General features: G+C 43.0%; 2 protein-coding genes across 5 annotated transcripts in view; both read left to right on the top strand.

The window, feature by feature from the left end:
- Positions 1-7038, top strand: part of ap3d1 (adaptor related protein complex 3 subunit delta 1) — a 1136182-nt gene extending 1129144 nt beyond the window's left edge. The window contains exon 35 of the transcript XR_007936528.1: positions 7029-7038. The gene's annotated coding sequence lies outside the window, so the exon portion shown is untranslated. The remainder of the gene's footprint in view (positions 1-7028) is intronic.
- tle2a (TLE family member 2, transcriptional corepressor a) overlaps positions 2001-27838 on the top strand; it is a 125646-nt gene continuing 99808 nt past the window's right edge. For 2 of the 4 annotated variants that reach the window (XM_051935260.1, XM_051935259.1), the window contains exon 1: positions 2001-3053. In XM_051935260.1, the coding sequence (XP_051791220.1) occupies positions 3030-3053 (24 nt within the window). In that variant the 5' untranslated portion in view covers positions 2001-3029. The remainder of the gene's footprint in view (positions 3054-27838) is intronic. The other 2 variants (XM_051935262.1, XM_051935261.1) reach the window with 1 other exon arrangement.

Genomic DNA, 27838 nt, shown 5'->3' with positions numbered 1-27838 from the left:
ACCTTTAATAAAGAGTAAAGGGGGGATAAGTTAAGAGGTGCTAGAAACAAAAGACATGGGAGACAAATTGGGGGGCAAAACCCATCAAAAATGGGGCTAAATAAGAGCGTTCTGGTGTGCCATTAAGGGAAAGGGGAGGAAGAGGATGGTTGAGAGTTAGAATTGTGCAATTTAATGGAGGGAACATGCGACAATTTGGAGTGTATGGGGAGGATGAAGAGGTCTTAGGAAAGAGAAAGGGTGCCAGTTCTGAATAAGTCGAACTGGGTGTTAAAAAAGATAAATAGTTACATTTATATAGCACTCTCTCTGACTTTCTCAAAGTACTTTACATAGACAGCGGTTGGGGGGCACTTCAGCCACCAGCAATGTGTACCATCCGTCTGGATGATGTAACGGCAGCCATTCTTGCGGCAGTGCGCTCACCACACATTAGCTATTAGATGGTTGAAGTGCTGAGAGAGAGACAATTAGAGACAGGGGATGATTAAGTGGCCAGAATGGGGCCAGGTTGTGGTGGGCAATTTAGCCAGGACATTGGGGTATACCCTACTCTTTCCAAAGGATGCCCAAGGATCTCTTATGACAACATAGTCAGGACCTCCGTTTAATGTCTCATCCTAAGGATGACATCAGTTTTTACAGCAGAGCCTCCCTATCACTCGGCTACACTACTGGTTCTAAAGTGGCACTTTACTGGGTTGTGTGGATCCACCATTGCTTTACAAAGACCCATTTCAATCTGGGAAATGGTTCTTGGCATATGAAGATGGTTACTTGGGATTTGACAAGGCTCTTAATGTGGACAAAACAGAAATCTTTAATGTTTAGTGGGCTACGTGGAAGGATACAAAAGATCAACAAATCCTGAGTTTGGCCTGTGCTATTGTCTGTAGTACGAATCCTATTAAAATTAGGAGCCCATTGCTGTTTCCAAAATCTGTGGTCATCAATGCATTGTTATTTACAGAACCTGCTTTGGATCCAAATAAAAGGTTCTTTCTAGAACCTGCATGTGAAAGGTTCTTTTAAGAACCAAAAATGGCTGTGAAGAACCTCTCTGGCACCTTTATTTATAAGAGAGGGTGGCAGCTGGGATCAACACATAGACTATAGGAGAAGTGCCCCCTACTGGTCTTACCAACATCTCTTAAAGCAACAAACCAAATTTTTCCTAGATGTTCCCATCCAAGGTGGATCCAAATGGATTGCCTGTACTGAAGTGCTAGTGGTATATAGCTTTTATAGAAAGAAGGACATGGGGGCCAAATTGAAGAACAAAACTCAACAAGGAGTGGGCTAATTAAGAGCATTTTTGGGTGTCAGATCAATGTTTGGGAAAGTGGAGGAAGAGAAAGTTAGAGATTTAGCAATGAGCAATTTAAAAGGAGGGGAAATATGCCAGTTTGGTGTTTATGGGGTGAATGGGGAAGTCCTTGGAAAGAGAAGGGGCGCCAGCTCTGAATATTCTAAGAGAAGCAGGAGGGAGTCAGGCTGATGTGTCAAAAGAGGGTCGAGACTGGAAGGTGGGAACGATGCCAGTCTTAAGCGATAGGCCCACTCCAGGTGACATGTCTCTGTCTGAGGTGGTCCCGTATCCCTCATTTACTTTGGCTCTCGAGGCACCGCAGTGCTCAGCCCCCTCCTCGTTGCAGCAGCTTTCAGCTTTTAGGTCAGACGCCACAGTTAAAAGACATCGTTGCTAAGGCTACGACCGGTGTCTTTCTGAGTTATGCCTGATGAGTCCGTCTCCTGACATGCCGCCTGCCCTTTCCCCCCTCTTCTCCGCGCCCCCGCTGGTCGCGCAGGGGTTAAGTCGACTTCTTTTGTTGCCGCTTCCCTGGCCTTGATTGACGTGTGAAACGAACGACTTCGCCCAGTCATCCAATCAGCGCGCGCGGCTGTCTGAGTCCCCCACGTGGGGTCGGAGCTCTAGAAGTCTCTGATTGGCTGGCTCGGTGGCGCTGATTGTAAGAGCCCGGACCCACGTGGAACTTTTCCTTCATTCATTGATCCGTTTCAGCGCAAGCCACCCTTGATCAGTTAAAATTACAGATATGTGGGCACCGTAGACGAGGAGAGAGCTGCTTTACGAATTACACTTTCAAATACAAAAAAAAAAGGAAAACCAATAAGTACAACTACTCGGAAGAGAAATTTCCACCTGGGCGCGTGCGCCAAAAGGGTCGATTGATACGCACGTATGGTTTTCGGGAAGATAGAAGATTAGCAGCCGTTCGTCTCGGAGATGTGCACCTTAGGCGTCTTACTGACGGCTTCGCAAAACTTCACCCTTTCTCCAGGCAGGTTTATTGTCCAGACAACTCGGGTTGCTTCCTTAAGCGCTGATCTTTAGGAAGCACGGTGGAATTTTGCAGTTGACCTCCTTTTTTAAACGAGTGTGTGTGTACGCTAAATTTTTAGATTGCTTTTTTCTTTGCTACATGAGAATCGTAGTGCACGTGTGGCGGACCCATCTACAAAGCTCAACAAAAGCGCCTTTGCACGTTTGTCTGCAGGGGAGCGAGCGGGTTTATTGGTGCCTGCACCCGAGTCCGTCTGCCTGTGCTACTGTATTGCCTTCATATACGTGCTGCACTTTAAGCTGATGTCCTGTCGGCCCACAGGCTCAAACAAAGGACTGAAGAATGTTCTGATTTCTTCTTCTTCTTGACTATAGAGGCATCACGCAAATAAAGCACCACATCTGAAAAACTGATTCGTGGATTCACCGACTACACCCCCATCTCTTTAATTTACACTGGATTGCTGCAAACAATTGGGAGTTTTTTTTCCTTTCTTTTTTCCTGTGGCTAGGCTACAAGAACAAAAGAAGCTGAAAAGAGGGGGGATGCTGTACCCTCCTGGGTGTCTCAGCTCCGTCGAGGCCTGGGATATGATCTGAATCCACCCTTTTCCGTGTTTGTCTGGCGAGCGGCTAGGAAAACCACAATAAGAGAAGCCTGAACATCATCATCTTCCAAAAACATTCTCTCTCTCTCCTCTCCACACACGGCCGCAACAAAGGCATGTTTCCCCAGAACCGCCCTCCGGTAAGTACATCCATCTCTCCGTCTCTGTGTGTCTCTCACACGCATACACGCACATGCGGAAACGCACGCCTACAGCCAGTCCCGCAACTTTGGCAGAGTGCGACACGATCTCGTGGCCAATGCATGGTTTGCTTTTGTTTATAAATTGTGAGGCCGCCTTTAACGTCACGATCGGCACAACTCTAAAGGCGAAATCCCCTCTTCATCTCCCGCCTGACAATTAAACACTTTTAACAACGGAGAGGGAAGCGGGGCTGCGCGCTAGATGATGTGCTAAAAATGATTAACGGCGCGTTGTCATACTTCTGCTCCGTGGCACCTCAGGACACGCCAGCCTTAAAATTTAGGGCATGTTCATTCAATAACAAGTGAGGATAGACGTCATGCAGTGCAAAAGGGCTCGACCCCAGCCTGAGATTTCTTTCTTGTCCTCTATGCAAGTCCGCTAATTCAGCTTTAACAATCTAAAGCTGTACTGCCCAAGTAGATTGGGCAAGTGTTTGCAAAGTGGTGGTCTCATGTCCCATCCAGGGGTTGTAGATTGAGCTGGTGCCTGCGAAGTGTTTGTCTTGCATCCCATCCAGGGGTCTGTAGATTGGAACTGTACTGTATGTGCTGGCAAAGTGGTGGACTGGTGACCCTTCAGGCCGGGGTCTGCAAAGTGGTGGTCCCATGTCCCATCCAGGGGTTATAGATTGAGCTGGTGTCTGCAAAATGGTCAGCTGATATCCCATCTAGGGGGCTGTAGCTTGGAACAGCAAGTGCTGGTAAGGAAGTGGACCGGCATCTTACCTAGGGATTTGTGGACTACGCCGGGGTCTGCAAAGTGGTGGTCTCATGTCCCATCCAGGAGCATGTGGATTGGGACAGTATGAGCTGGCAAAGCATTGGACTAATGTTCCATCCAGGGGTTTGTAGATTTTGCCGGGGTCTGCAATGTGGTGGACTGGGGTCCCACCCGCAGATTTATGGACTGAGCTGAGGTCTGGAAAGTGGTGGTCTTGTGTCACACCCAGAGGTCTGTAAATTAGTCTGCCACTACAGACTCTCTGCCAAGTGTCTCATCCAGGTGTTTGTAGATTTGAACCCGGATCTGCGAAGTGGTGGACTAGAGCAGTGGTTCTCAAATTCAGTCCAGGGGTCCACCTATGGCTGCAGGTTTTCTATTCCAACCAATTCCACAATCGGTGAATCCCTTTGTCTTTAATTCATCTGTTTATTTAGCCGTCTTTTTTTTTTTCTTCCCTCTTATTTTGCTTTCAGAAAACTGCAGTACTGCATGATTTATAATAAACTTACTGTAATTATTTTTTTAACATACCTTTTTAAATGCTTAACTCTGTCATTTTTCTTTTAAATCACTTAATTCTGTGTGGTTCATTTTCTTAATTTTATGTGAATGCTGGCAACTGGTGACCAGCACACCAGTCACCGGGGCGAATGACACCAAATGCTAAAGGTCCACTATTTGTGTGATTTCTAATAATGGCTTAAATAAACAGAATGGTCAAAAATCACAAAATACTGAAAATCAAAAAGATTGAATTCTTGCCATTCTTGCTTCATTTATCAAGCCTTTACAATAACCGGTTTGTTACAGTGGTTTTTATTTGATTGATATAAAACCAAGAGACTGGAAATCCAGGAGGATTCCTCCTTACCTATGGTAGGAGTCCAATTCAAAGGAAAAACTGGTTGGGAGAAAAATCTGCTGCCTCAGGGGGTCTTCAGGACTGAACAAGAGAACCAGTCAAAGAAATCGAGAGTCCCATCCAGGGTTTTATAACTCTGGGCCAGCATATGCAAAGTCACAGACTGGTGTCCCACCCAGAATGGTTGGACCACCGTGTGCAGAGTGACAGTCTAGTGATCTATCCAGGGTTTGTTTCTTTCCCTTTGACCTCCTTCGCTCTGTGGTTTGCTTTGTTCTCCCTGCCGGCTTAGAGAGCCCTCAATTGGCCCTTCGTGTACCGGCGTCCCATCAAGGGTTGTTTGTTGCCTGATCGCGACCAACATCCAACTGGGGGGGAAAAAGCACCGCTTCCACACTGAATGGACTCGAACGCTTCGATCCGAGCAGTGGATTTTCTTGCCAAAAGTGTGTGTGTGTCAAGATGATGCGTTCAAACAAGGAAGTCCGTTGCCAAAGGACCACTTGTCGTTTATCTGTTGTTTCAGGACAAGCCCAAACACCCCAAGACAGTCTGGCCACACAGATACCACATCCTGAATGGAAGCCCATCCTCCTCCCAATGTAGTTTTAATGGATTGTAAATGTATGAGGGAGGGTCCTTGTATTTCAAGTGCTTTTATCCAAAACGATTTACAGACTAGGAGTGTGAGAAGACAAACGTGATGACCCCTAAACCAACAGGGGGAACAACGTGTGTGTGTGTGTGTGTGTGTGTGTGTGTGTGTATTCATGTGCAAGGCTGTAAAAAGTAAATGTGGATTTTGTTTTTTAATGGATGGCTATAGTAGCATGCTTTGCTTTTTAGAGGGCACCTTTAATTCTACAGGTACTTTATGTATATTCAGCTTATGTCTAAAGGTATTATCACTTGGTGTTTTTTAGATTTATTACAATGGGCTGCACCAGCAGGTGTCATAAGTGACAGTTGAGATGGGACTCCTGGGGAGCTTTAAGTTGAATCCAATGCCATGGCCACTAGGGGGCCACACTGCCTAAAAAGCACAAAGAGGCCTTTCACTGCTCCTAAGGCGCCATTGCTGCTTACACCTCAACAGTATATTTAAAGTCTAAAATTATCCATCCATCCATCCATCCATTTTCCAACCCGCTGAATCCGAACACAGGGTCATGGGGGTCTGCTGGAGCCAATCCCAGCCAACACAGGGCACAAGGCAGGGAACCAATCCCAGGCAGGGTGCCAACCCACCGCAGGACACAAACCAACACACTCACACACCAAGCACACACTAGGGTCAATTTAGAATCGCCATGAAAATAAAATGCATGTCAGGGTAGTACAAGAAAGAATTGTTTGGCTACGGTGTCTAATGTATTCCTAATAAAGGAGTTGTTAGCCCTTGAAATGTGCTGGATGGACAAAATTGTCTCCCCGTGACTGGAAAGTTGCGAAAGCAATTAACTTCACAACTGCAACTCTGACACGGTGTTGTACTCTTGTGACCTGCCTCATGAAATATTTTGAACAGTTGACGTAAAAAATTCTGTGTAACAAAATGCATGTGGGCTACGGAGTGGAAACCTGTGAATGACTGGAACATGCATGCAAATATGGTATACAAGTAATATGTCTTTTATATTAATCTACAAATTATATGTAAAATATGTAGTACTTGTATACAAATATGCTGTATATGTGCATATTAGTGTATTTTTTGCTCCTATTATTCCCAATGTACCCTTCATTTGTGTGTGTGTATACATATACTGTATGTTGTGACCGAGCTAATGGATGAACTGGCAGGGCTGCATGCGAAGTGTAGTACTAAAAGGGAAGCCTTGTTGGATTCCCCGGCTGCCGCCAGGAGAGGATTCCTTTGTTTTATGGCAGGTTCTCCTGACCTAGAAATGATTTCCTGGGTGAAATATTCTGGCACTGGAAGTACTCCCGGGTCCGGCCTCGCTTCACTTAGGGTTTTTGAAGTCAAGAGACGGTGGACAAAGCTTGCCTGGGAAGGAGAGGTGAGGTGGGAAGAGAGAGAGAGAGAACGAAAAAGACTTTTGTTTTGGAAGAAATCCTGTAAAGGTATTGTTGCAAATCAAGTCTTTGAACCTGCTACTGGTGTCTGTGATTGTTGATTGGGACTCTGAGATGCCCCTTACAGGTCACCGTGTGTTTATCCACCTAAATAAGTGTCTGTGTATTTGTGCATGTCCGGTTGCTATGTGTCTTTTATCCAACAGATGATGCATCACAAAAACTAAAAGTGCTTTTAGGAACTGCATACCAGATCGCATATAACAGTCACATAACAACTGGACAGACACACTCCACTTCAAACTTTAAGACCGAATACATCCAAAGAGTGTAAGTGCTGGCTGGACGGACAGAAATCCGCTTAAAAGAACGTGTGTGTGTGTGTGTGTGTGTAGCTATGCTTGTGTGTGTCCTACCAGTTGCTATGTCTCTGCTATATGCCATTTGTTGGAATGACAAACACACAATGTAGTTTATTACTTCAAATGATTGCAATGTGCCTTCTGTCAGAATGGAAAATGCAGTGCAGTTTATTACTACAAATGTTTGCGATGCGCCGCCTGTCAGTATGGCAAGTGTGGTACATTACTACAAATGTTTGAGATGTGCCATCTGTAGGATCGGCTAATACAGTGCATTTTATTACTATAAATGATTGCAATGTGCCATCTGTTGGAGTGGAAAGTGCAGTGCATTAGTACAAATGTTTATGATGCGCCATCTGGCGGAATGGCAAATGAAGTGCATTTTATTACTACAAATGTTTGCAGTGTGCAGTCTGGCGGAATGGCTAATGCAGTGCAGTTTATTTGTACACACTGTCACGATGCGCCACCTGTTGGATTGGCAAATGCAGTGCAGTTTATTACTACAAATGTTTGCGATGCACCACCTGTCAGTATGGCAAGTGCAGTACATTACTACAAATGTTTGAGATGTGCCATCTGTAGGATTGGCAAATGCAGTGAATTTTATTACTACAAATGTTTGCAATGTGCAGTCTGGCAGAATGGGTAAAGCAGTGCAGATTATTAGTACATGTGTTTACAATGTGCCATCTGGCAGAATGACTAATGCAGTGCGGTGCATTACAAAATACATTTCAATAGAGGGTGCACTGCAAACGGTAACACTGAGGTCTACATAGCACAGCGTGTGTGTGTGTGTGTGTGTGTGTGTGTGTGTGAGAATATAAAAATGAGTAATTGAATGAATCCAATTACAGGATGCTGTATGTCGGTGTCTCTTAAGTGTCCATATATCATTCTTCTCATCTCTTGTCCAATTCTCGTCTTCGACCCAAAGTCCCGGCATGGATTTACCAATACTGGTATAATGAACAGCAACTTCCATTCACGCCAATAAGCAGAGACCTCCGTTTATTGTAGACTCGGTCCTGCTTCTGCTCTTTGGAACTCCTGGTCTCTTAAATGACATAAACAGGAAGCGCTGTATAGACTTTAACGTGGGTGCCTACATTCATTCTTTTCTGCCTTTTTTCTCATTCAAATTGCACTGTAACTTTTTTTCTTTGCCTCAGAAAAGAACAGGTTGCAGACATCTGAAATGTAACACGGATGACAGACCTGGATTTATTGTATTAAAAATCTTTGCCTTTCTGTTGTCCATATGCTGCTGTCTGACATTGCGGCAGTGTGTTGTTAAGTCCGCGTTGCACAGATTAGGTTCTGGTTCTTTTCAGATGAGCTTTTTTTGAGAGTATCTTAACATCATTATTCAGAAGTGAAATTGGTCTGTATGATGCACATTGTAACAAGTCCTTATTTTGTTTAGGAAAGACGGTGATTAATGCTTGATGAAAAACAGATGAGCTTTTTTGATGAGACATTTTGTTCTTTTATATTTGTGTTCCCCATAGCAAGTGTGGTTTCTTTCCAGCTCTGGGTGCTGCCCAGGTGGGTTTCAGTTCTCTCTGCCACCCTGAACTTTCAGAAAACAGATGGATGCATGTTCAGGGATGGCGTACGCACGTGTATTTATGTTTGCAGACATTGCCCACCTTAAGTGTCCATGCCTCCGGTCACTAACCCGGCAAAAGCAGCAAAGTCCAGTTGGAATTCCTTATATTTTGCATTCAAAGGCTGTGAACAATTTATTAGATAGATATAGTTAGTTCCACTCTTTCCAGTAACTATTGATTCCGCAGGGTGTATGGTTGCATGGTGGCGCAGTGGTAGTGCTGCAACAATGAGACTGGAGTTCAAGTCCTGAATGCTCCCAGTGTAGAGTTTGCATGTTCTCCCCATGTCTGTGTGGGTTTCTTCACCCAGTCCAAGAACTTGTAAGTTTGGTGGATTGGCAGTGCTCGGTTGATTTTTTTTTTTTTTTTTTTTTTTTTTGGTGTGTGAGTGTTCACCTTGCAGTGGGCTTGTGCCCTGCCCAGGGGGTGTACATGCTTTGTGCCCAGTGTTTACTGGGATAGGCTCCAGGGGCCACACAGCTCTTCTCTAGATAAGCTGGTTAAGAGGATGGATGGATGGATGGCGTACTCTGTATCTCATTATCTGTCCATGCATTTTGTGGACTTGTTTATCCAGTGTGGAGTTACTTCCATTATAAAAGAGAGAATGGACTGCATGTGTGTTAATCTGAAGCTGTTTTTCTGTCATTACGGCAAGTGCATTTTCATATGGCGCCCAACTTGGAGTCTTTTGTGCTGTACATCTTGTTAGTGTAACTCGCTGGCTTCACATCTTGGACTATCATCTTAACATATTGTGACCACCAGGGGGCTCTCCAGAGTCCCAATCACCAGATACAACTCAAGCAGACACAATTTCAGGTAAAATGCAAAGTAGTTTTAATTTATAAAAACTAATTCTGTGTGGTCTTCAGGACAAATAATAAAAAACCACCAACCTGAAGGCTCCCTAGCATTTTTACTATATTCGTGAACTTGGAGAGGCATCAGGTAACTCTTGAGAGTTACCCATTGCAGAGGATGTGCTTGCTGCCCCACTGTTATTCGTAAGAAGACACTGGTGATATCATATCTTGGCTGTAATGCTGACATATGAGTCCTGTTAATCTTTGTCTTGACGAAACACCTCCATATAGATGATGTTGTTAGTGAGAACTTCAAGCCTTACCCTCCATTACTGAGGTGTTTCACTTGCACGTTGTTGAGCTGCGGTATTTGCTTCGTTTTGACGTTGTCTCTTCACCTGTGTCATTAGCACGATGTTGTTGTAGTTGCGTTTGCTGCACACAAGTCTTTTATAGTGAGAAGTGAGGTGTAGGAAAGTGCCAAAAAATGTAAAGGTGCCATCTAGTGGCTGTGGTTGAGTGTGTGGTTGATCAGTCCAGTACAGTAAATAGCACAGAATTAGTCACCTTGTCTTTCTCCTCCACGAGTGTCGTTCCCCACCTCCTGGCTCTAACTCCTCGGTGCAGATGAGGTGGTGTCTTTTATGCTGGACCAGAGAGTACTTCCGGGGGGGTCAAAGCACTTCATGTCAGAAGCACTTCCAGGCCAGGTAGAAGTTCCCCAACGTTCATCTGCAGTTCCCCCTGACAGCACCCAATTGCCTTTCAGGACTACAACTCCCAGTATGCCCTGCAGGGTTACAAACTTGAGTTCCACCAGAGAGATGCTGCCACCATGTGTAGAGGGGGAATACATGGCCCCGGGAAGCAGCCTTCCTCTGTCCGTCCTTTATGGCCTTCCGACCGGGAAAGGTACCAGCAACCAACCTGGCGGGGACACCTGTCCATCCATACCCTTACAGTATAAATAGGTAACGATTAGTTGTACGGTACAATAAATAGACCAGAAGTATAAAGAAGCCATGTCAGTTGTATGGTCATAATGATGCTTCTTGGGCTTTTTTAGGATTTCAGGATGTAAATATACTTTCTCTTTCGCATTTTTTTTTTTTTTGTCTGCTGTGACCCTAAATGTTAAGCCCGTGTTTCAATCGCCTTATTTCGGGTCACAAATTTGGGTAGAGTTGTCTCTACCATTTCTGTTACAGATCACTGCTCTCTAAACATTTTGTCACCTTGTGCCGTCCAAAGACTCGACAATTTTCTTTACCAACCATTTTCCAGGATGCATGTCGTTGGTTTCTGTTGTCACACGCCAGTTTAGAGCCTGTGTGCCTATCTGGAATGTGAAAAGACCCCGGAGTGCCAGGACGAGAACCCCTGGAGAGAATGAGCGAACTCTGCACAGTCGAGGGACTCGGCCACTCATGCCATTTGATATTAAATGGGATGCTTATTATGCAGAAATGCAAGACCCCATGAAATTAACACCGCTCACCTTTATCTAATGCTGTATTAGTCAAAGTGCCTGGCATTGCCCGCATATATTTGTAGAATGGGTTAAGGAAAGGAAGCGAAGTGTGTTCTGTGTTTTTGAAATGGTGATCGTGTTGTTGCTGCTAGCTGTCCCATCTGTCATCGGCACCACCTCTCTGTCAATGTCTCTGCTCTTTGTTCATTTTGGGTCAGATTAAGTTCCAGATTTGCAGTTACTCCTTGCTGGTTTGTAACCATGAATGCTGTCATCCTCTTAGTCTCAGGTTGATGCTTCTTGGTGCTTAAATTAGGATGAAAAGCTGACAAAGCAGGGGTTACACAACAAGCCTTTTGATTTTTTTTCCTTCTGCACTTCCACTCTCGACCAGGCCTCACCCGACACAGCCCTGCAACAGCACACGCTACTCCCTTTTTATGTTACAGAAGGTAGAAGCAGCACACGGCGTTGCCTGGTAAGTAATTTTAATCTCTGCTCATTTTGTCTGCTAGTTTGGCTTTGGTCTGTTTGGATGTTTTACTTGCTCTGAGTCAGCAGGGGGCACTGGTGTGCAAAATGTACCACAAGAGAAGGGGGGGGGGGGGGGGGGGTGATCAGAGTCCCCCAAGGGTCAAAATTTTGATTTTCCAAAGTAGTCGATCTTGTATGTAAGGTCCTAGAGGGCGACTATCCCAAATCTGGTCCACATCAGTCAAAGGGTGTAGGATTGTGTAAGGGACAGACAGACAGACTTTTAATCTGTGTTTAATATTTTGTGACGAGAGAGTCACTGTCTTACACCTCACAAACACAAAGCTGAGTTTCGGTCTTCAGATTGATCAGCCTTATTAACCACCTAAAACAGGAACAGCAAGCAATTTTATTGAGGTGGGAGCTGCCACCCTGTAACACAAAAACGCAGTGACTTCATTAGTCATTCCACCTCGGCTCCCTCCTTCAGTCCAGGCACTGATGATCCTCCTCCTCCTCGGGTTGGTCCTGCAAATGCGGATCCGGGATTGGGATTGGATTGTCCTGAAGGAGAAGGGGACAAAGAGAAAGTGGGTCAGGTCATCAGCCAAATTAAAACACCCCCCAAATCGGCGATCGGCCCCTGACTGACAGAAGCTCTGTACGGAGAGCTGTGAACGAACTCGTTGTTGCGGTGGTGAGTTTTTTATGGCAGATGGACGCTCAACTGTGTGACGGGGGTTGCGAAGGTGCTGTTGAAGCAGGACGTGTAGCGTGGCGGGGCTGAGTGCATGTCGCAATATGCACATATGGTGCCCTACTCTTTACATTCTGCTAAATACAAATAGTTTTTAAACTGGAGAACTGCTCAGACTTTTATGTAGAACCTGGCGTAATGCCCCCCATTGCCAAATGCACAGAATAGCCCAATACTGAGGATGTGGTGGTGAAGTCTCTTATACAGTACATGGGCTGGTAAAGTGACTGCTGGAGTGCCACAAAGTGCCCTGGTAGTGCCAGTAAATGTACAATGTGTAACACGCTGGTTGGTGCCATTACCACGCTGGTTGGTGCCCGCTCACCATCTCTGTTAGGTTTTATGCTTCTTCGTGTGCCCAACTGTATTTTTCTCCCTCATCCTCTCCATATGTCTGGTTAATTGGCTTGGCATGAGTGAGGGTACCCTGCAGTGGTGTGTCACCATTAACACGTTAGTGCCTCTGGACTGATGCTGCCCAGCTAACTGTTGGCATCCACAAATCATGAGCTGGCTCCACCATGATGTTACAAATACCTTGGAAGTGGTGAGCTGCAAGAGGGCACCACAGAATTACACAATAAAGCCTCCATTCCATCTGACTTACCCCATGACCACAGTGAAACACTTCAGTGTTAACAAGCGGGTTTAAACCAACTGTCAGAGGTCATTGCCACCCTGCTCCCCAGAATCCCCTTCTCTGACGTCTTTACTCTTCAGACCAACCCATTGTCTGGGTGAGGTTTACGTGTTCTTCTGGTGTCTGGATGACCTTTCACCCAGGAACCCCAGTTGTCCTCACAGTGTCCCAGTGTCTTGAGTGGCCAATTGTGGGTGTGTGAGCGGACTGGCACCATACCCATTTTTATTAGATTAGGTAAATTATTATTAATCCCAAGCAGAAATTCTGATGCTTACAGCAGCAGAAACCTAAAAAAAAACAAGAATACAGACTCCTAGGACAGATAATGGAGCCAATCAGGCGACAAATGAATTAATGTATATTGTGTGGAAATTTCAAAATGAACTAAAGTACATTTGGGAGGAAGCATTGAATTGCCTGATGGCAGCCAGGCAGAAAAGACCCCCCAGAGGTGCTTCTTTGCAAACCGTGAAGTAATAAGCCCGTGGCAAATGGTGCTCCAAAACCGCACCTCCTGGAGGGGATGGAGGAGATTTTCGAAGTTGGCATCCCATTTTGCCACCTCTTTTCCTCATTGCCACAACAGCCTCCAGTGTTGCCCAGGTTTTGCCCTGTGATGATGCAGGCTCTCCTGAGAAGTTTGTTGAGGCATTGTGCTTCTTTTATTCTCAGGTTGCTTATCCTGGAGACCACCACGTATAACATTACACTGACTACTATGGACTGGTAGAATATTTTCTGAGTCTCCTTAGCGAGTCCAGTCAGCTCTGGTCCTTGTTGTGCAGCACCATTGTGTTGTCAGACCAGTCCAGTTTGTTGTTCATGTGAATCCCCTTGGTACTTGTAGCTCTGCACTATTTCTGTGTCCTCCCCTGAATGGGGACTGCACTTGGAGGCTCTTTGGAAGTCCATCATCAGCTCTTTTGTCTTGCTGATGTTGAATTGCAGTTGGTTCTCCCTGCATTTTATTATTACTGTGGGCAGCAGTGCCACCTCATCGTTTCAGGTGTGGGCCTTGAATTTAAGAAGCTGGTTGTGCTCCTTGTGGGATATACATGTTCTTCCTGTTTCTGTAGAAGTTTTCTTCCCATAATTTAACATGTTCAGATTAGGGTGACTGGTAATTCCAGATTAGCTTCTTGTGCATGTGTATAGGAGTGTGCTCTGTGATAGACTGGCACCCTAGCACCATACAGATCCACAATACCATCCTTTACTATTCACATGTAGTAAGTATTTGGAGTTAAATCCTGTGTCTCTCCCTCACATTACTTCACGCCTCCACAACAACTGGGTCTCTCACTCCTCTTCATTACGTGTACAGAGTTCAGTGAAATTCTTCCTTGCATGTCTGACAAACAAGCAGCAACACCTTGCCACTCACCGGCACCCACGAAAAATTAAAGGTATTAAAATTCACATCTCCATTTATTAAATAGGCTACATCCACACCAATACATTTTCTTTTAAAAATGGCACCTTCAAATGAAGAGGGTCTCTGTCCATACTAGCGTTTTTCAGTGTTTACAAAAGCATCGCCATCCACACTAAAATGACCGAAAATTAATCTGACGTAGACATAGAGATGGTCAGTGTTTGTGATTTATCGCAAAACCATAATGACTGGTACGTGGCCCTTTTGTGCATGTGTGCAGCTTTCAGAAGGTCATTTAGACGCAAACCAGTAAAAGCCTTGTCTGCTATGTGGGAATTTTTTTTTTTTTTTTGTGTGTGGCCAATCAGGTAATGAGATATTGTAATGAAGTAGGGTCCAATCAGGGAAGAGATGCATAATAAACCCGAGCAAACCAGAGGGTGATTAGAATTTTCATTTTCAAATGTTTTTTTTTTTTATTTTTTATTGAAATCACACAACATTCCATACAAATACATCAATTTTACAAGAATAGGATTGAAAGCAAATCAACCCTCACCCCTGAGAAAGAGAGCATGGCCAGCAAAATTAAATTTAAACCTAGTAAAAATAAGCAAATAGAGTAATAAGTGAATAAAAAAGATAAAAAAAAAAAAAGGAAGAGAATCTACTTCCTCAGTGCTTTAAGAGATTACAGTAATCCCTCCTCCATCGCAGGGGTTGCGTTCCAGAGCCACCCGCGAAATAAGAAAATCCACGAAGTAGAAACCATATGTTTATATGGTTATTTTTATATTGTCATGCTTGGGTCACAGATTTGCGCAGAAACACAGGAGGTTGTAGAGAGACAGGAACGTTATTCAAACACTGCAAACAAACATTTGTCTCTTTTTCAAAAGTTTAAACTGTGCTCCATGACAAGACAGAGATGACAGTTCCGTCTCACAATTAAAAGAATGCAAACATATCTTCCTCTTCAAAGGAGTGCGCATCAGAGAGAGAGAGACTGTCATAAAGAGAGAGGAAAGCAAACAAATCAATAGGGCTGTTTGGCTTTTAAGTATGCGAAGCACCGCGGCACAAAGCTGTTGAAGGCGGCAGCTCACACCCCCTCCGTCAGGAGCAGGGAGAGAGAGAGAGAGAGACAGAGAAAAATAAACATGCAAAAATCAATACGTGCCCTTCGCGCTTTTAAGTATGCTAAGCACCGTGCAGCATGTCGCTTCACGAAGCAGCTGCACAGAAGGTAGCAACGTGAAGATAATCTTTCTGCATTTTTAGACGAGCATCCGTATCGTCTAGGTGTGCGAACAGCCCCCCTGCTCAATCCCCCTACGTCAGGATCAGATAAAGTCAGCACAAGAGAGAGAGAAAAGTAAGTTGGGTAGCTTCTCAGCCATCTGCCAATAGCGTCCCTTGTATGAAATCAACTGGGCAAACCAACTGAGGGAGCATGTACCAGAAATTAAAAGACCCATTGTCCGCTGAAATCCGCGTACCAGCAAAAAATCCGCGATATATATTTAAACTAGCAAAATACCCGCGCTTCGCAGCGGAGAAGAAGTGTGTTTAAAGAGGTTATGTAAACATATATATATATACATAAACATATATACATATATACATTTATATATACATATACACATCCACATATATAAACATATATCAACATATATATATACACATACATATACACACATACATACATACACACACACACACACATATATATATATATATATATATATATATACACATACAGACACATATATAGACATATTTGTATATCTACATATATATACATATTTGTATATCTACATATATATATATATACACATATATACATATATATACATATACATATTTGTATATGTACATATATATACACATATATACATATACATATACATATTTGTATATCTACATACATACACATATATCTATCTATGTATATTATATATATATATTTATAGCTGATTACCCAGTGGATTCGCTCACTGAGTGCAAGAGAAAAACATAAAATGTATGTATAAAATAAGTTTAATTGCCAAATTTATTTTTCCACAAATAAAGAGCACTTACAATAACATAGAAATCAATATAAACAACATTAACATCATTATCATATGAGAATATGAAGTAATATAAAAGAAGCACATTGCATATAAATATAAATTATTAAACAGTAAAATGTTCTTCTATAATACGCTACCGTGGCTATTCGTTTGTCTGTCCAGGATTTTAAATCAGCTGTAGCTCGCAAACCGTTTCACCTATTGACTTGAAATTTGGTACACATATACTACGTCAAGTCTACTATTCGCTTTCCCACACATATGAACATACATACATACATATATATATATATATATATATATATATATAATATATATATATATATACACACATACACATATATACATACATACATACATAGTGCGTTGCAACACGGGCTGTGATTGTTACATGGGAGGGAGAGGACAAATCACAGCTTCCTGCTTTCTAATCGGGCTTGTGATTGCTGCTTTGACGGATGCCCAGATCCCACAGTATTTCCCCTTAGGAGAGGCGTTAGGCAAGTGTAATTGAATAGCGGTGCTGCAAGTTATTACTCTTTTTATCTTTATTTTATTTTATTGTAGAATCAACTCACAGCTGCGCGCACCAGTGCGTGCGTGGCGGATGCGTGTACGGCTGACGTTTTCATTGTCTACCACCTTCGCTAATTATTCTTGCGGCAGATTGAAGACTTAAGTGCCAGCTTAACTGAAAAATTAAAGAAAACATACAAAGTTTTAAAAAAAATCAGTTTTAACGGGAAAAGATGCCGACGAAAGAAGAAAGCAGCGGGACGCTAGGGTGAAGAGCAAGCGCATCAACCTCTGAGCAAACGAATGGTAAACGTACAGTGAAAGGGGATAAATACTATGAATGGTCATGTCAAGTGTATTCACTCCACGTTATCGTGCAGTGCGCTGTTACTGGTATTTTGATAAAAGAATCTGAATAACATATAAGAAGCGTATAAATTATTAAACAGTAAAACATTAACATTTAAGAAGTAAAGATACATTGAGTACTACTGTAGTGCTTTCGGGTATAGTACATTTTTTGTTTGCCCATTACATGCATAAATGTATACATTTTTTGGTGTACCTACCCAAGAACACGCGACATGACCCGGCAGTTAAAAATTTACCGCTCCAGCAATTTTAACTCCGTTACAAAGTCATCTAATATGGTATTGCAAACGGCAGCGTTTCTATAAACTCAATTTAAACTTACTGTTTACACCGTGCTTTGAAGATGCATAGTATGCGACACGTGTTTCGCCGTAATTGTGGGCTCATCAGGAGTACACAATCACTGCACTCCCTTACGGGAATCGATCCTCGGACGTAGAGGCGAAGCCCCTAACGTTGTGCCACGGCGTGTGGTTCGTTCATTTGACAGCATGTAGATCGGGGAAATTACATTGCAGGCATTCGTAGTCTGATTCACAATCTGATTGTATGAGTGGTTACCTACCAGGTAACGCTTGTGGTTGGTGAGCAAGTCGGCTAACTTCTGCCGCGGTGCCCTCTTTCAGTTGCGAGAAGCAGATCATACAATGGTTGAAATAGTTTAATATATATAGCAAAATCACCGCGCTTCGCAGGGGCGAATATGGTATTGCAAACGGCAGCGTTTCTATAAACTTAATTTAAAGTTACGGTTTATACCGTGCTTTGTTTCATATTCTTTTCCTACCTTATCAATTGTGTAATGTGTTTTTTGAACAGGTTTGATTTATGGAAGTGATCACTCCTGCTGCGTTCAGTCACTTCACGTGAGCCGCTCTCTTGTGTGATGTTGCGATGTCCACGGGTTTATTTAATGTTAGCTAAGACCCGGCAGTTAAAAGTTTCTCGCTACAGCAATTTTAACTCTGTTACAAAGTGATGCAAACTCTCGTTTATACCTCGTGTCTTCTCATTAAACTTGTATCTCGCGAATATGGCATTGCAAACGGCAGCGGAAGCATTTGTATAAAGTTAATTTAAGGTTACGCTTTACACCGTGCTTTTTTATACCTCGTGTCTTCTCATTAAACTTGTATCTCGCGAATATGGTATTGCAAACGGAAGCGGGAGCGTTTCTATAAAGTTAATTTAGACTTACGGTTTACACCGTGCTTTTTTATACCTCGTGTCTTATGAAGATGCTTGTATGCGTCACTCACTTGCTTCTTATTGTTTCGCTGCCTTGTCAATTGTGTAATGAACGTTTTTCCCGCGTGTGACTCGTGCTGTAAATGTCTTCCTTGTTTGTAGTTCACGTGATTACGTAGGAGGCGTGATGACGCGATACCTGACTCCGCCTCCTCCATTACAGTGTATGGACAAAAAATATGTTCCAGTTATGACCATTACGCTTTGAATTTCGAAATGAAACCTGCCTAACTTTTGTAAGTAAGCTGTAAGGAATGAGCCTGCCAAATTTCAGCCTTCCACCTACACGGGAAGTTGGAGAATTAGTGATGAGTGAGTCAGTGAGTCAGTCAGTCAGTCAGTGAGGGCTTTGCCTTTTATTATTATAGATATGCTTACATATAAAATCCGCGATAGAGTGAAGCCGCGAAAGGCGAAGCGCGATATAGCGAGGGATTACTGTATTCTAAAAATGTTATTGATTAGATCCTGCCAGGTTTGGAAAAAATTCTGCACAGATCCTCTAAGGGAGAATTTTATTTTTTCCAATTTCAAATAATATATAACATCAGTTACCCATTGACTTAAAAGGGGAGATTTAGGATTCTTCCAGTTGAGCAAGATAAGTCTACGTGCCAGTAGTATAGTAAAGGCAATCAGTTTGTTTGTCCTTCAGCTGTTAGTGGATTAAGAGGGATTGTGACGCCAAGACTGTCTGAAAGGCATTTAAAAATCTTGGTCCAAAATGATGTTCGTTTGGTGCAGGCCTGAAACATGTGACCCAGTGAGGCTGGAACTTGATTGCAGCGTTCGCAGGTTGGATCTTGCACGGGAAACATTTTGGATAATTTTAAATGTCTACATTTTAACCTGTCCACATTGCAATGGCAATCCAGCATTTTCAGAAGTGTATGGCTCTGGAGAGTTCTATCAAAAGTCTGTTTCTGGGATTTAAAATGCTGGGGTAGCGTGGATGAAAGGCACAAATGGAGACTAATGTCTGCGTTTTTAAACAAAAACATAGTAGTGTATGTGAAGGCTTAGCTTTGTTCTATAATCATCCATCATTTTCCAGTATAATAAGCCACTCCACTGGTAATACCACATGCAGTACTATCTCTTAGAATTTCCTAAAATCTTCCACCCTCTTTAAGGGTAAATTTTGCAGAATTGTTAGGAAGTATAGACACCAAAAACTGCTAAAGACAGCCAGTGTGTATATACAGTCCTATGAAAAAGCCTGGGAACCCCTCTTAATTCTTTGGATTTTTGTTTATCATTGGCTGAGCTTTCAAAGTAGCAACTTCCTTTTAATATCTGACATGCCTTATGGAAACAGTAGTATTTCAGCAGTGACATTAAGTTTATTGGGTTAACAGAAAATATGCAATATGCATCATAACAAAATTAGACAGGTGCGTAAATTTGGGCACCCCGACAGAGACATTATATCAATACTTAGTTGAGCCTCCTTTTGTAAATATAACAGCCTCTAGGCGCTGTCCTCCTATAGCCTTTGATGAGTGTCTGGATTCTGGATGAAGGTATTTTTGACCATTCTTCCATTAAAAAATGTCTCCAGTTCAGTTAAATTTGATGGCTGCTGAACATGGACAGCCTGCTTCAAATCATCCCATAGATTTTCGATGATATTCAAGTCAGGGGACTGTGACGGCCATTCCAGAACATTGTACTTCTCCCTCTACATGAATGCCTTTGTAGATTTCAAACTGTGTTTTGGGTCTTTGTCTTGTTGGAATGTCCAACCCCTGCGTAACTTCAAGTTTGTGACTGATGCTTGAACATTATACTGAAGAATTTGTTGATACTGGGTTGAATTCATCCGACCCTCGACTTCTTCCGCCATGCAAAGTGCTTTTTGTTATGACCAAATAACTCAATGTTTGTCTCATCAGTCCAAATCATTTTTTTCCAAAATGAATCTGGCTTGTCTAAATGAGCATTTGCATACAACAAGCGACTCTGTGGCGCGAGTGCTGAAAGGGCTTCTTTCTCCTCACCCTGCCATACAGATGTTCTTTGTGCAAATTGTGCTGAATTGTAGAATGATGTACAGATACACCATCTGCAGCAAGATGTTCTTGCAGGTCTTTGGAGGTGGTCTGTGGGTTGTCTGTAACCATTCTCGCAATCCTTTGCATATGCCGCTCCTGTATTTTACTTGGCCTGCTAGACCTGCTGGGTTTAACAGCAACTGTGCCTGTGCCTTCCATTTCCTGATTACATTCCTTACAGTTGAAATTGACAGTTTAAACCTCTGAGATAGCTTTTTGTAACCTTCCCCTAAACCACGATACTGAACAATCTTTGTTTTCAGATCTTTTGAGAGTTGCTGTGAGGATCCCATGCTGTCACTCTTCAGAGGAGAGTCGAAGGGAAGCACAACTTGCAATTGACCACCTTAAATACCTTTTATATCTCATGATTGGACACACCTGTCTATGAAGTTCAAGGTTTAACAAGCTAATCCAACCAATTTGGTGTTGCAAGTAGTCAGTATTGAGCAGTGACATGCATTCAAATCAGCAAAATGACAAGGGGACCCAAATTTTTGCACAGCCAGTTTTTCACATTTGATTTAATTTTATACAACTAAATACTGCTTAACTAAAAATCTTTGTTCGGAAAACATCCCACTACTCGGATGTTCCTAGGAAATGAAAGACATACCACTGTTATCTTTTTTTTGTTGAAAGGAGAGTCAATTATTATGCAGGCTGAGAGGGGGGTCCCAAATTTTTTCATGACTTTATATATAATATAGTTGTCTGTTATCCCCTGAAGATGTATTGCATTACCTTTCTTACATACAGTCAATTCCTAGAGGTTCACATACTTTTTACTTTATCTATATTTATGTCTAATTCCCATATTAAACATGGTCGTATCTTCATGTCCGTCACAATAATGAACAAACACAGTCTCTTTTAACTAAAGATACACAGATTTTCAGAGCATTTGTGACCATATTGAATAGATCATTCAAACTGTGAAACTGAAGGTTGGAAAAAGTAAGTGAACCCTCAGCTAATGACTTTTTAAAAAGCTCATTACAGTCAGAATTTAGCACACTTGGAGTCCATTTAATGAAACAAGTTCAGAGATGTGGCCTCGAATTACTTTGATTGGTACAAACACTATAAAGTTTGAGCTTTTGACAAGAAGCATATCCAGATGGGAATCATGCCTTGCACAAAAGAGCTGTCTGATGAGCTACGATCGAGAATTGTTCATCTACATAAGGCTGGAAAGGGTTACAAAGTCATCTCAAAGATTTTAGATATTCATCAGTCTACTGTTAGGCAAGTTGTCTATAAATGGAGACAATTTGTTATTGTGGCTACTCTGCCTATAAGTGGGCGCCCTGCTAAGATGACCCCAAGAGCACAACTCAAAGTCAGCAGTGAGGTAAAGAAGAACCCTAGAGCGACAGCAAAGGACTTGTTAGCCAGTTCTAATGACTTCTTCATCTCTGTTCACGAGTCAACTATATGCAAAACATTGAACAAGAAAGGAGTCCATGGCAAAACGTCATCCTTTCAGTAAAGTATGGTGGAGGGAACATCATGATTTGGGCCTGCTTTGCTGCATCGGGACTTGGACAGCTTGCCATTATTGAGGGGAAAAATGAATTCACAAGTTTATCAACAAATTCTCCAGGATAATGTGAGGGTGTCTGTCCGTCAACTTAAGCTCCGAAGAGGCTGGGTGATGCAACAGGACAATGACCCCAAACATAGCAGCAAATCCACAGCACAATGACTTCAGAAGAACAAACTCCACCTTTTGGAGTGGCCCAGTCAGAGCCTAGATCTCAATCCTATTGAGATGCTGTGGAATGACTTGAAGAGAGCCATACACAGAAGACAACCAAAGAATATGGAAGAGTTAAGGCAGTTCTGCAGGGAAGAATGGGCTAAAATGCCACCCGCAAGACGTGCAGGTCTGATCTGCAGTTACAGGAAGCGCCTGGTTGAGGTCATTGCTGCTAAAGGAGGGACAACCAGTTATTAAATCCCAAGGTTCACTTACTTTTTCCACTACCAGTGTGAACATTGAAAGCATTTTGTAAAATAAGGACATGAAAGAGTAGAATTTTGTGTGGCATTGGTTTAAGCACATTGTGTAGATCAGTACCTGTGACTTGGATGAAGATCAGATCACTTTTTATGACCAATTCATGCTGTAAACCAGATAATTCCAAAGGGTTCCCATACTTTTTACTTTGACTGTACATCCTTCTTTCTCCAGTAATTTGTTTGTTGGAAGACCGGACGGTGTTAACGATTGTAGATATTCTACAAATACTGTAAGTTGATATTTTCATCTTCCATACCATCACCACCAACTGTTTCAGTATAGTCTATTGATATGCATTTAACCAATCTGCCGTGTAACCAATCAACATTTTTGGCGTAAATTTGTTTGACTTCCTCGTTTCTCAGTGCTAGAGGACCGTGGTCTTGTTTGAAAATGTTTGAGAGGAGGACGTGACTTGAAGAAATCTCAAGGCAAAAGTTTTGTCTTGTGGGACTTGGGTGGGCGTGAATCTCTCTTCCAAAAAGTCTGGTATCCAAAAATCCTTGTCACATTGAAGGAAAGCTTGGCAAGCTTTATCCTTCTTCCTCCATACTCAGGCTCTCGAGTGGAGTGCGGCGGCTCCTTTTAAGCTGACCCTTGGAGTGTTCCATGTGGCTCGTTAATCAGACCTGGATATCACTCCCAGGTGTGGTGAAAGCCCCATGTAGGGCCCTGCAGTTCCCCCTGTTGGCCCCTATGGAACCCAACAAGGCAGGGCCAAACTCCAACTCCCAGCGTGCCCTGCTGAAATCCATGGTGCCAATGCTGCCCAAGAGGGCTGCCCTCTAACGTCCCGGGGGAGGAAGTGCCCTGCCGAAGTTCTCTCCCCGTGGTACTTCCATCCAGCTGGTGTCCCAGCTAGGTAATGGCCATGGCCACCCGTTACTAATATCTATATTTAAATATCTATACACATGCACACACACATACACACACACACACACACACACCCCGATCAGCCACAACATTAAAACCCCTAATGGGCAACCTGAGTAACACTAATTATCCTGTTATGATGACAGCTATGAAGGGGTTCGAATATATTAGAACAGTCAGTTCTTGAAGGTGATGTGGTGTTAGCAGGAAACATGGGCAACTATAAGGATCTGTGCAACTTTGAGGAGTGCCAAATTGTGATGGCTAGACAGCCGAGTCACAGCATCTCCAAAACGATTCTTATTTAGCAACTGGGTTGGAACAAAACCTACAGCCTCCTCTTCACTACGGCTCTCCGGGACTGACTTTGCCCACCGATGGTATAGAACATTATTTTTGCACTGACTTATAACAGGTAGGCTGGGATTCATCCAGTTGAGCTAGTAGTGTGGTGAAAGGCAATTACAATCCATTTGTCCTTCTGCCCTTCTCAGAGTCCGCTGAACACGACTCCTAATGGGTTAAGAGTGATTGTGACCTCAAGGCTGTCTGCTAGCCATTTAAAGACTTTTTTTTTTTGTTATTTTTCTTGGCAAAGAATGACTGTGGCTTTAAAGATAATTGCAAAGAATTTTGTGAATCTCTTTTTTTTTTTTTTTGTGCAGTGTCAATCAAAGATCAAGACTTGCCACATAAAATACATTTTTTTTTAACTGCTAAGTATTTGTAGACGTCTGATAGTTGCTTGTGTGCCTTCAGTAATCCGGCGAACCTGTCACACCCCCCTACATCACCAGACCTCATATGTATTCTGTATATGAAGACGGGAGGCTGTATAACGTTATGTACGGCTGGAGGCTGGCTCAATAAACAAAAAGTACATCATCATGTGACTGGGTGTGTCTACGCTCTGATTGGCTCATACGTGAAGAAAGTTGTGCATTAGAGCTGCACGTTTGGTTTAAATTAGGACAGTGGTCTCAAACTGCAGTCCTGGAGGGCTGCACTGGCTGCAGGTTTTCATTCTAATCCTTTTCTTAATGACTGACCTGTTTGTGCTGCTAATGAACTTCTTTTGAATTGATTTTAATTGACTTGCTCTTGAAGACTCTGACCCAATAATTTGTTTCTTTTTCCTTAATTTTCAGCCAAACGATAATGAGATAGATATAAAATGAGCCAAAATATGACCAGCAATCTGTGTCCATCTTGCAATATCTGAAAATAAAGAAAGATGAAGGTCTTGGGAATGCTGATTTGCTCAGGTCCACAAAACATTTTAACAGTGCTCTTAGAAAAGAGAAAATTAACAATTTTGGAAATGTCTGCTATTGTACAATGAGAACAGCAACAAGCCATGAAATTAAAAAAACGGGTTTAATTAACGGCAAGGATCAGAGCCTAATTAAGGAATTGGTTGGAGTTTGAGGGCTTGACTTAGTTGGTCTTCTGTTGGCTCACTCACTTCACATTTCATTTCTGTTTGGGTGCCATTTAAGAAAGAAATAAAGCAATTCAGAGGAACGATGAAGAAATTCAGGGGAACACATTATGGGAGGGGAAACTAGTCAATTAAAATGAAAGGAAAATGAATTAATTGGCAAAAACTGGTCACCAATTAAGAAAGGGGTTAGAATGAAAACCTGCAGCCACTGCGACCCTCCAGGACCGGAGTTTGAGATCCCTGAATTAGGGCAACTGAATTCAGATAAATGGAAATACAGTAGGCAACATCATTGTAATAAGCAGATCCAACAACTACCGTAATTTTTGTAGTAACAATAGATGCAAATGTTTGATCGCCATATTTAAAATAAGCACTATTGAGTGGAAATAAATGGCACCATTTTATGAAGTTACTTTTTTCGTTGTGGATTAGCACCATCTTGACTTATCGGTGCAGAGGTTTTACTCCAACGTATTCCACTTGTCCTCCCATTTTCTCTCCGTGTGTATTAAACAGAGACTCGAGGGTGACCTTTGACAGCCGACTGTCCATCCACACTTGGTTCCTGCCTTCCACCTATTTTGACCAATCCCACACTGAATTAACATTTTCAAATGAATTTATTCTTCACCTTGTTACCTTCACAAGAACCAAAATGCATTTACAAGTCAAGCTGTAAACCCCAAGGCCCTTTTTAAAGCGTCCCACCTCATCGATATTCTAAATGGGTTATGATGGCCTGTGATGACTGTTAGCTTTCTCAAAAAGATGCGTTTCATATATAGATTGTATCCGTATGTAATTAAGCCCCATGGTGTTAAAATGCGCCTCCAGTGTCTGATTTGTTACACAGCTTAAACAGTTCCTAAAATGGCCACTAGAGGGGGAACCCATCAAAAAAAAACCTGTCTGGTAAAACAGCCACGTAGAATTGTCATAATATAAGATTTTGTTTTTACTGAAAATGCTCTAAAATACCATGAAGCTCTGTGGAGCACAAAAAGGAGTTGGCAGCAAAGGCAATCCCAGGCGACCAAAGTCCAACTAGAGCGGTCCAAGGCCAGGTCAAAAATCCAGAAAACGTGATAAGCAAAGAGACAAAAACCACTCCGCTACTCCCTAGTGCATTTGAATGAACTGCCAGGAACTGTGGGAAACATTCACCTTTATGGGGCTGAGAGCAGTACCTAGTGGTGATTGACTGGCGGTCCCACCTCTTGGGGGAAACCATCCACAAAACTTAAGGCGCATAACAAAGGCATTGAAACATTGACAAAATCAAATCCGAAAAAAGAAAAAATGCAGATAAACATTGTCGTCGAGTACAGAATGACCCCGAAAAGAGAGGTGAACATTTGGGACAGCAGTTAGTTCATCCCATTTAATTCTAACAAAATGTAAGCGAAAAGCACCGTTTTGATAACGCAATCAAAACCCGTGTGTGTGTGTGAGAAGTACAAAGGAAGCTGGCGAGATTTAGCCTGTCTTTTGGAGGGTGTCTTGCTCAGGAGAGAGCAGCTCAATCATTGAGTCAACTTGGTCCGGTGATAGATGCCGTTTCTCTGCCCAGGTTTAATAGCGCTCTGACGGGGGGGGGGGGGGTATGGGCATCTTGGGGCTGTGGAGGGATAAGGAGACAACACAGTTAGTGACCGCACTCTGAGGAGGGGGGCAGGGTCAGCTGCCCTAATGGGGCGTCGTCTTGGTGCTGTGGAGGGATAAGGAGACCCTGCAGTTAGTGACCACATTCTGAGAAGGGGGCGGAGTCAGCTGCCCTCATGGGGTGTTGTCTTGGGGCTGTGGCGGAATAAGGAGACCCTGCAATTAGTGACCACACTCTGAGAAGGGGGCGGAGTCAGTTGCCCTAATGGGGCGTCGTCTTGGTGCTGTGGAGGGATAAGGAGACCCTGCAGTTAGTGACCGCACTCTGAGAAGGGGCGGAGTCAGTTGCCCTCACGGGGCGTTGTCTTGGTGCTGTGGAGGGATAAGGCGACTGCGCTCCATCTTATCCCAAGGTGGTATGACAGACCTCCGAGTCTGGAAGATGCTCCTCTTACGTGCATGCGTGACAACATTGATTAGATTTAATATGAACAAAAGATGACATAAGAAAGATTTGATCCCCAACCAGGTGAGCAGCCCTGGCTGAAACATAACTTTGATTGCAATTTTCAGCACAGTATGGTGCACCGTAGCCACTAACCTGTAGTTGGAGTGGTAACTGGCCACTTTTAATGATCCAACAACTGCTATAAAGAGCTTTAGGCTAACGACAATGTTAGAGTGTTATGAAGGTGATAGTAGCTCAATTTCACACATGGCCTTCCATGGCTTACCTGCTTGCTGTCACCCTCTTCATAATGCTTTTGTCTTTCAGTTCTTGTTTGTTGGTGAATTCCAACTGAGAAAGTGGTCCGTGTGATCCGTCACTAGCATGTTTATGCCTGGTCTCTTAAAGTGTCACCTAGCTGTGACATGCTGTATATTAATTTAAGTGTAGATGGATGTACTTTGCTTTAGCTACAAATTCTCGTCTGTGTCTGGTCTGCCGCTCTCTCTTTCTCTCTCGATTTTATGCAGTGATGTCGTTTTTTGTTTCACTCCATGCTGATTTTGGTCCTGTGACTGCTGGTAGCTTTCCTAACTTGCTGTAATGTCCTAGGAAATGAAAGTTGATAAAGTGGGAAGATGGGAGACACAAGGTGGAGTATCTGATTGTGCCAAGCGCATAGTTTAATTTTTGGCCTTCAATTAAACTGAGCTCGGCCCCCAGTTCTAAGTGGTCCTGGTGTAAAAGCGAGACCACCACACCACATGAGCAGCACAGCAGGAAGGAGAAGAACAAACAGGAAGAGGAAACCAAGAAAGGAATTGATGAATTGCATCAAGGAAAGACAGCTGAGAGTGAGAGACTAGCATTTGGCAGCAAATGGAGAGCAGCAATGACGCCTCCTTTATGTGGGGTTAGAATTCTT

Source organism: Erpetoichthys calabaricus, chromosome 12, assembly GCF_900747795.2.
Source record: "Erpetoichthys calabaricus chromosome 12, fErpCal1.3, whole genome shotgun sequence".
NCBI classification, from domain to species: domain Eukaryota; kingdom Metazoa; phylum Chordata; class Cladistia; order Polypteriformes; family Polypteridae; genus Erpetoichthys; species Erpetoichthys calabaricus.
This window is presented reverse-complemented; position numbering and strand designations above follow the sequence as displayed.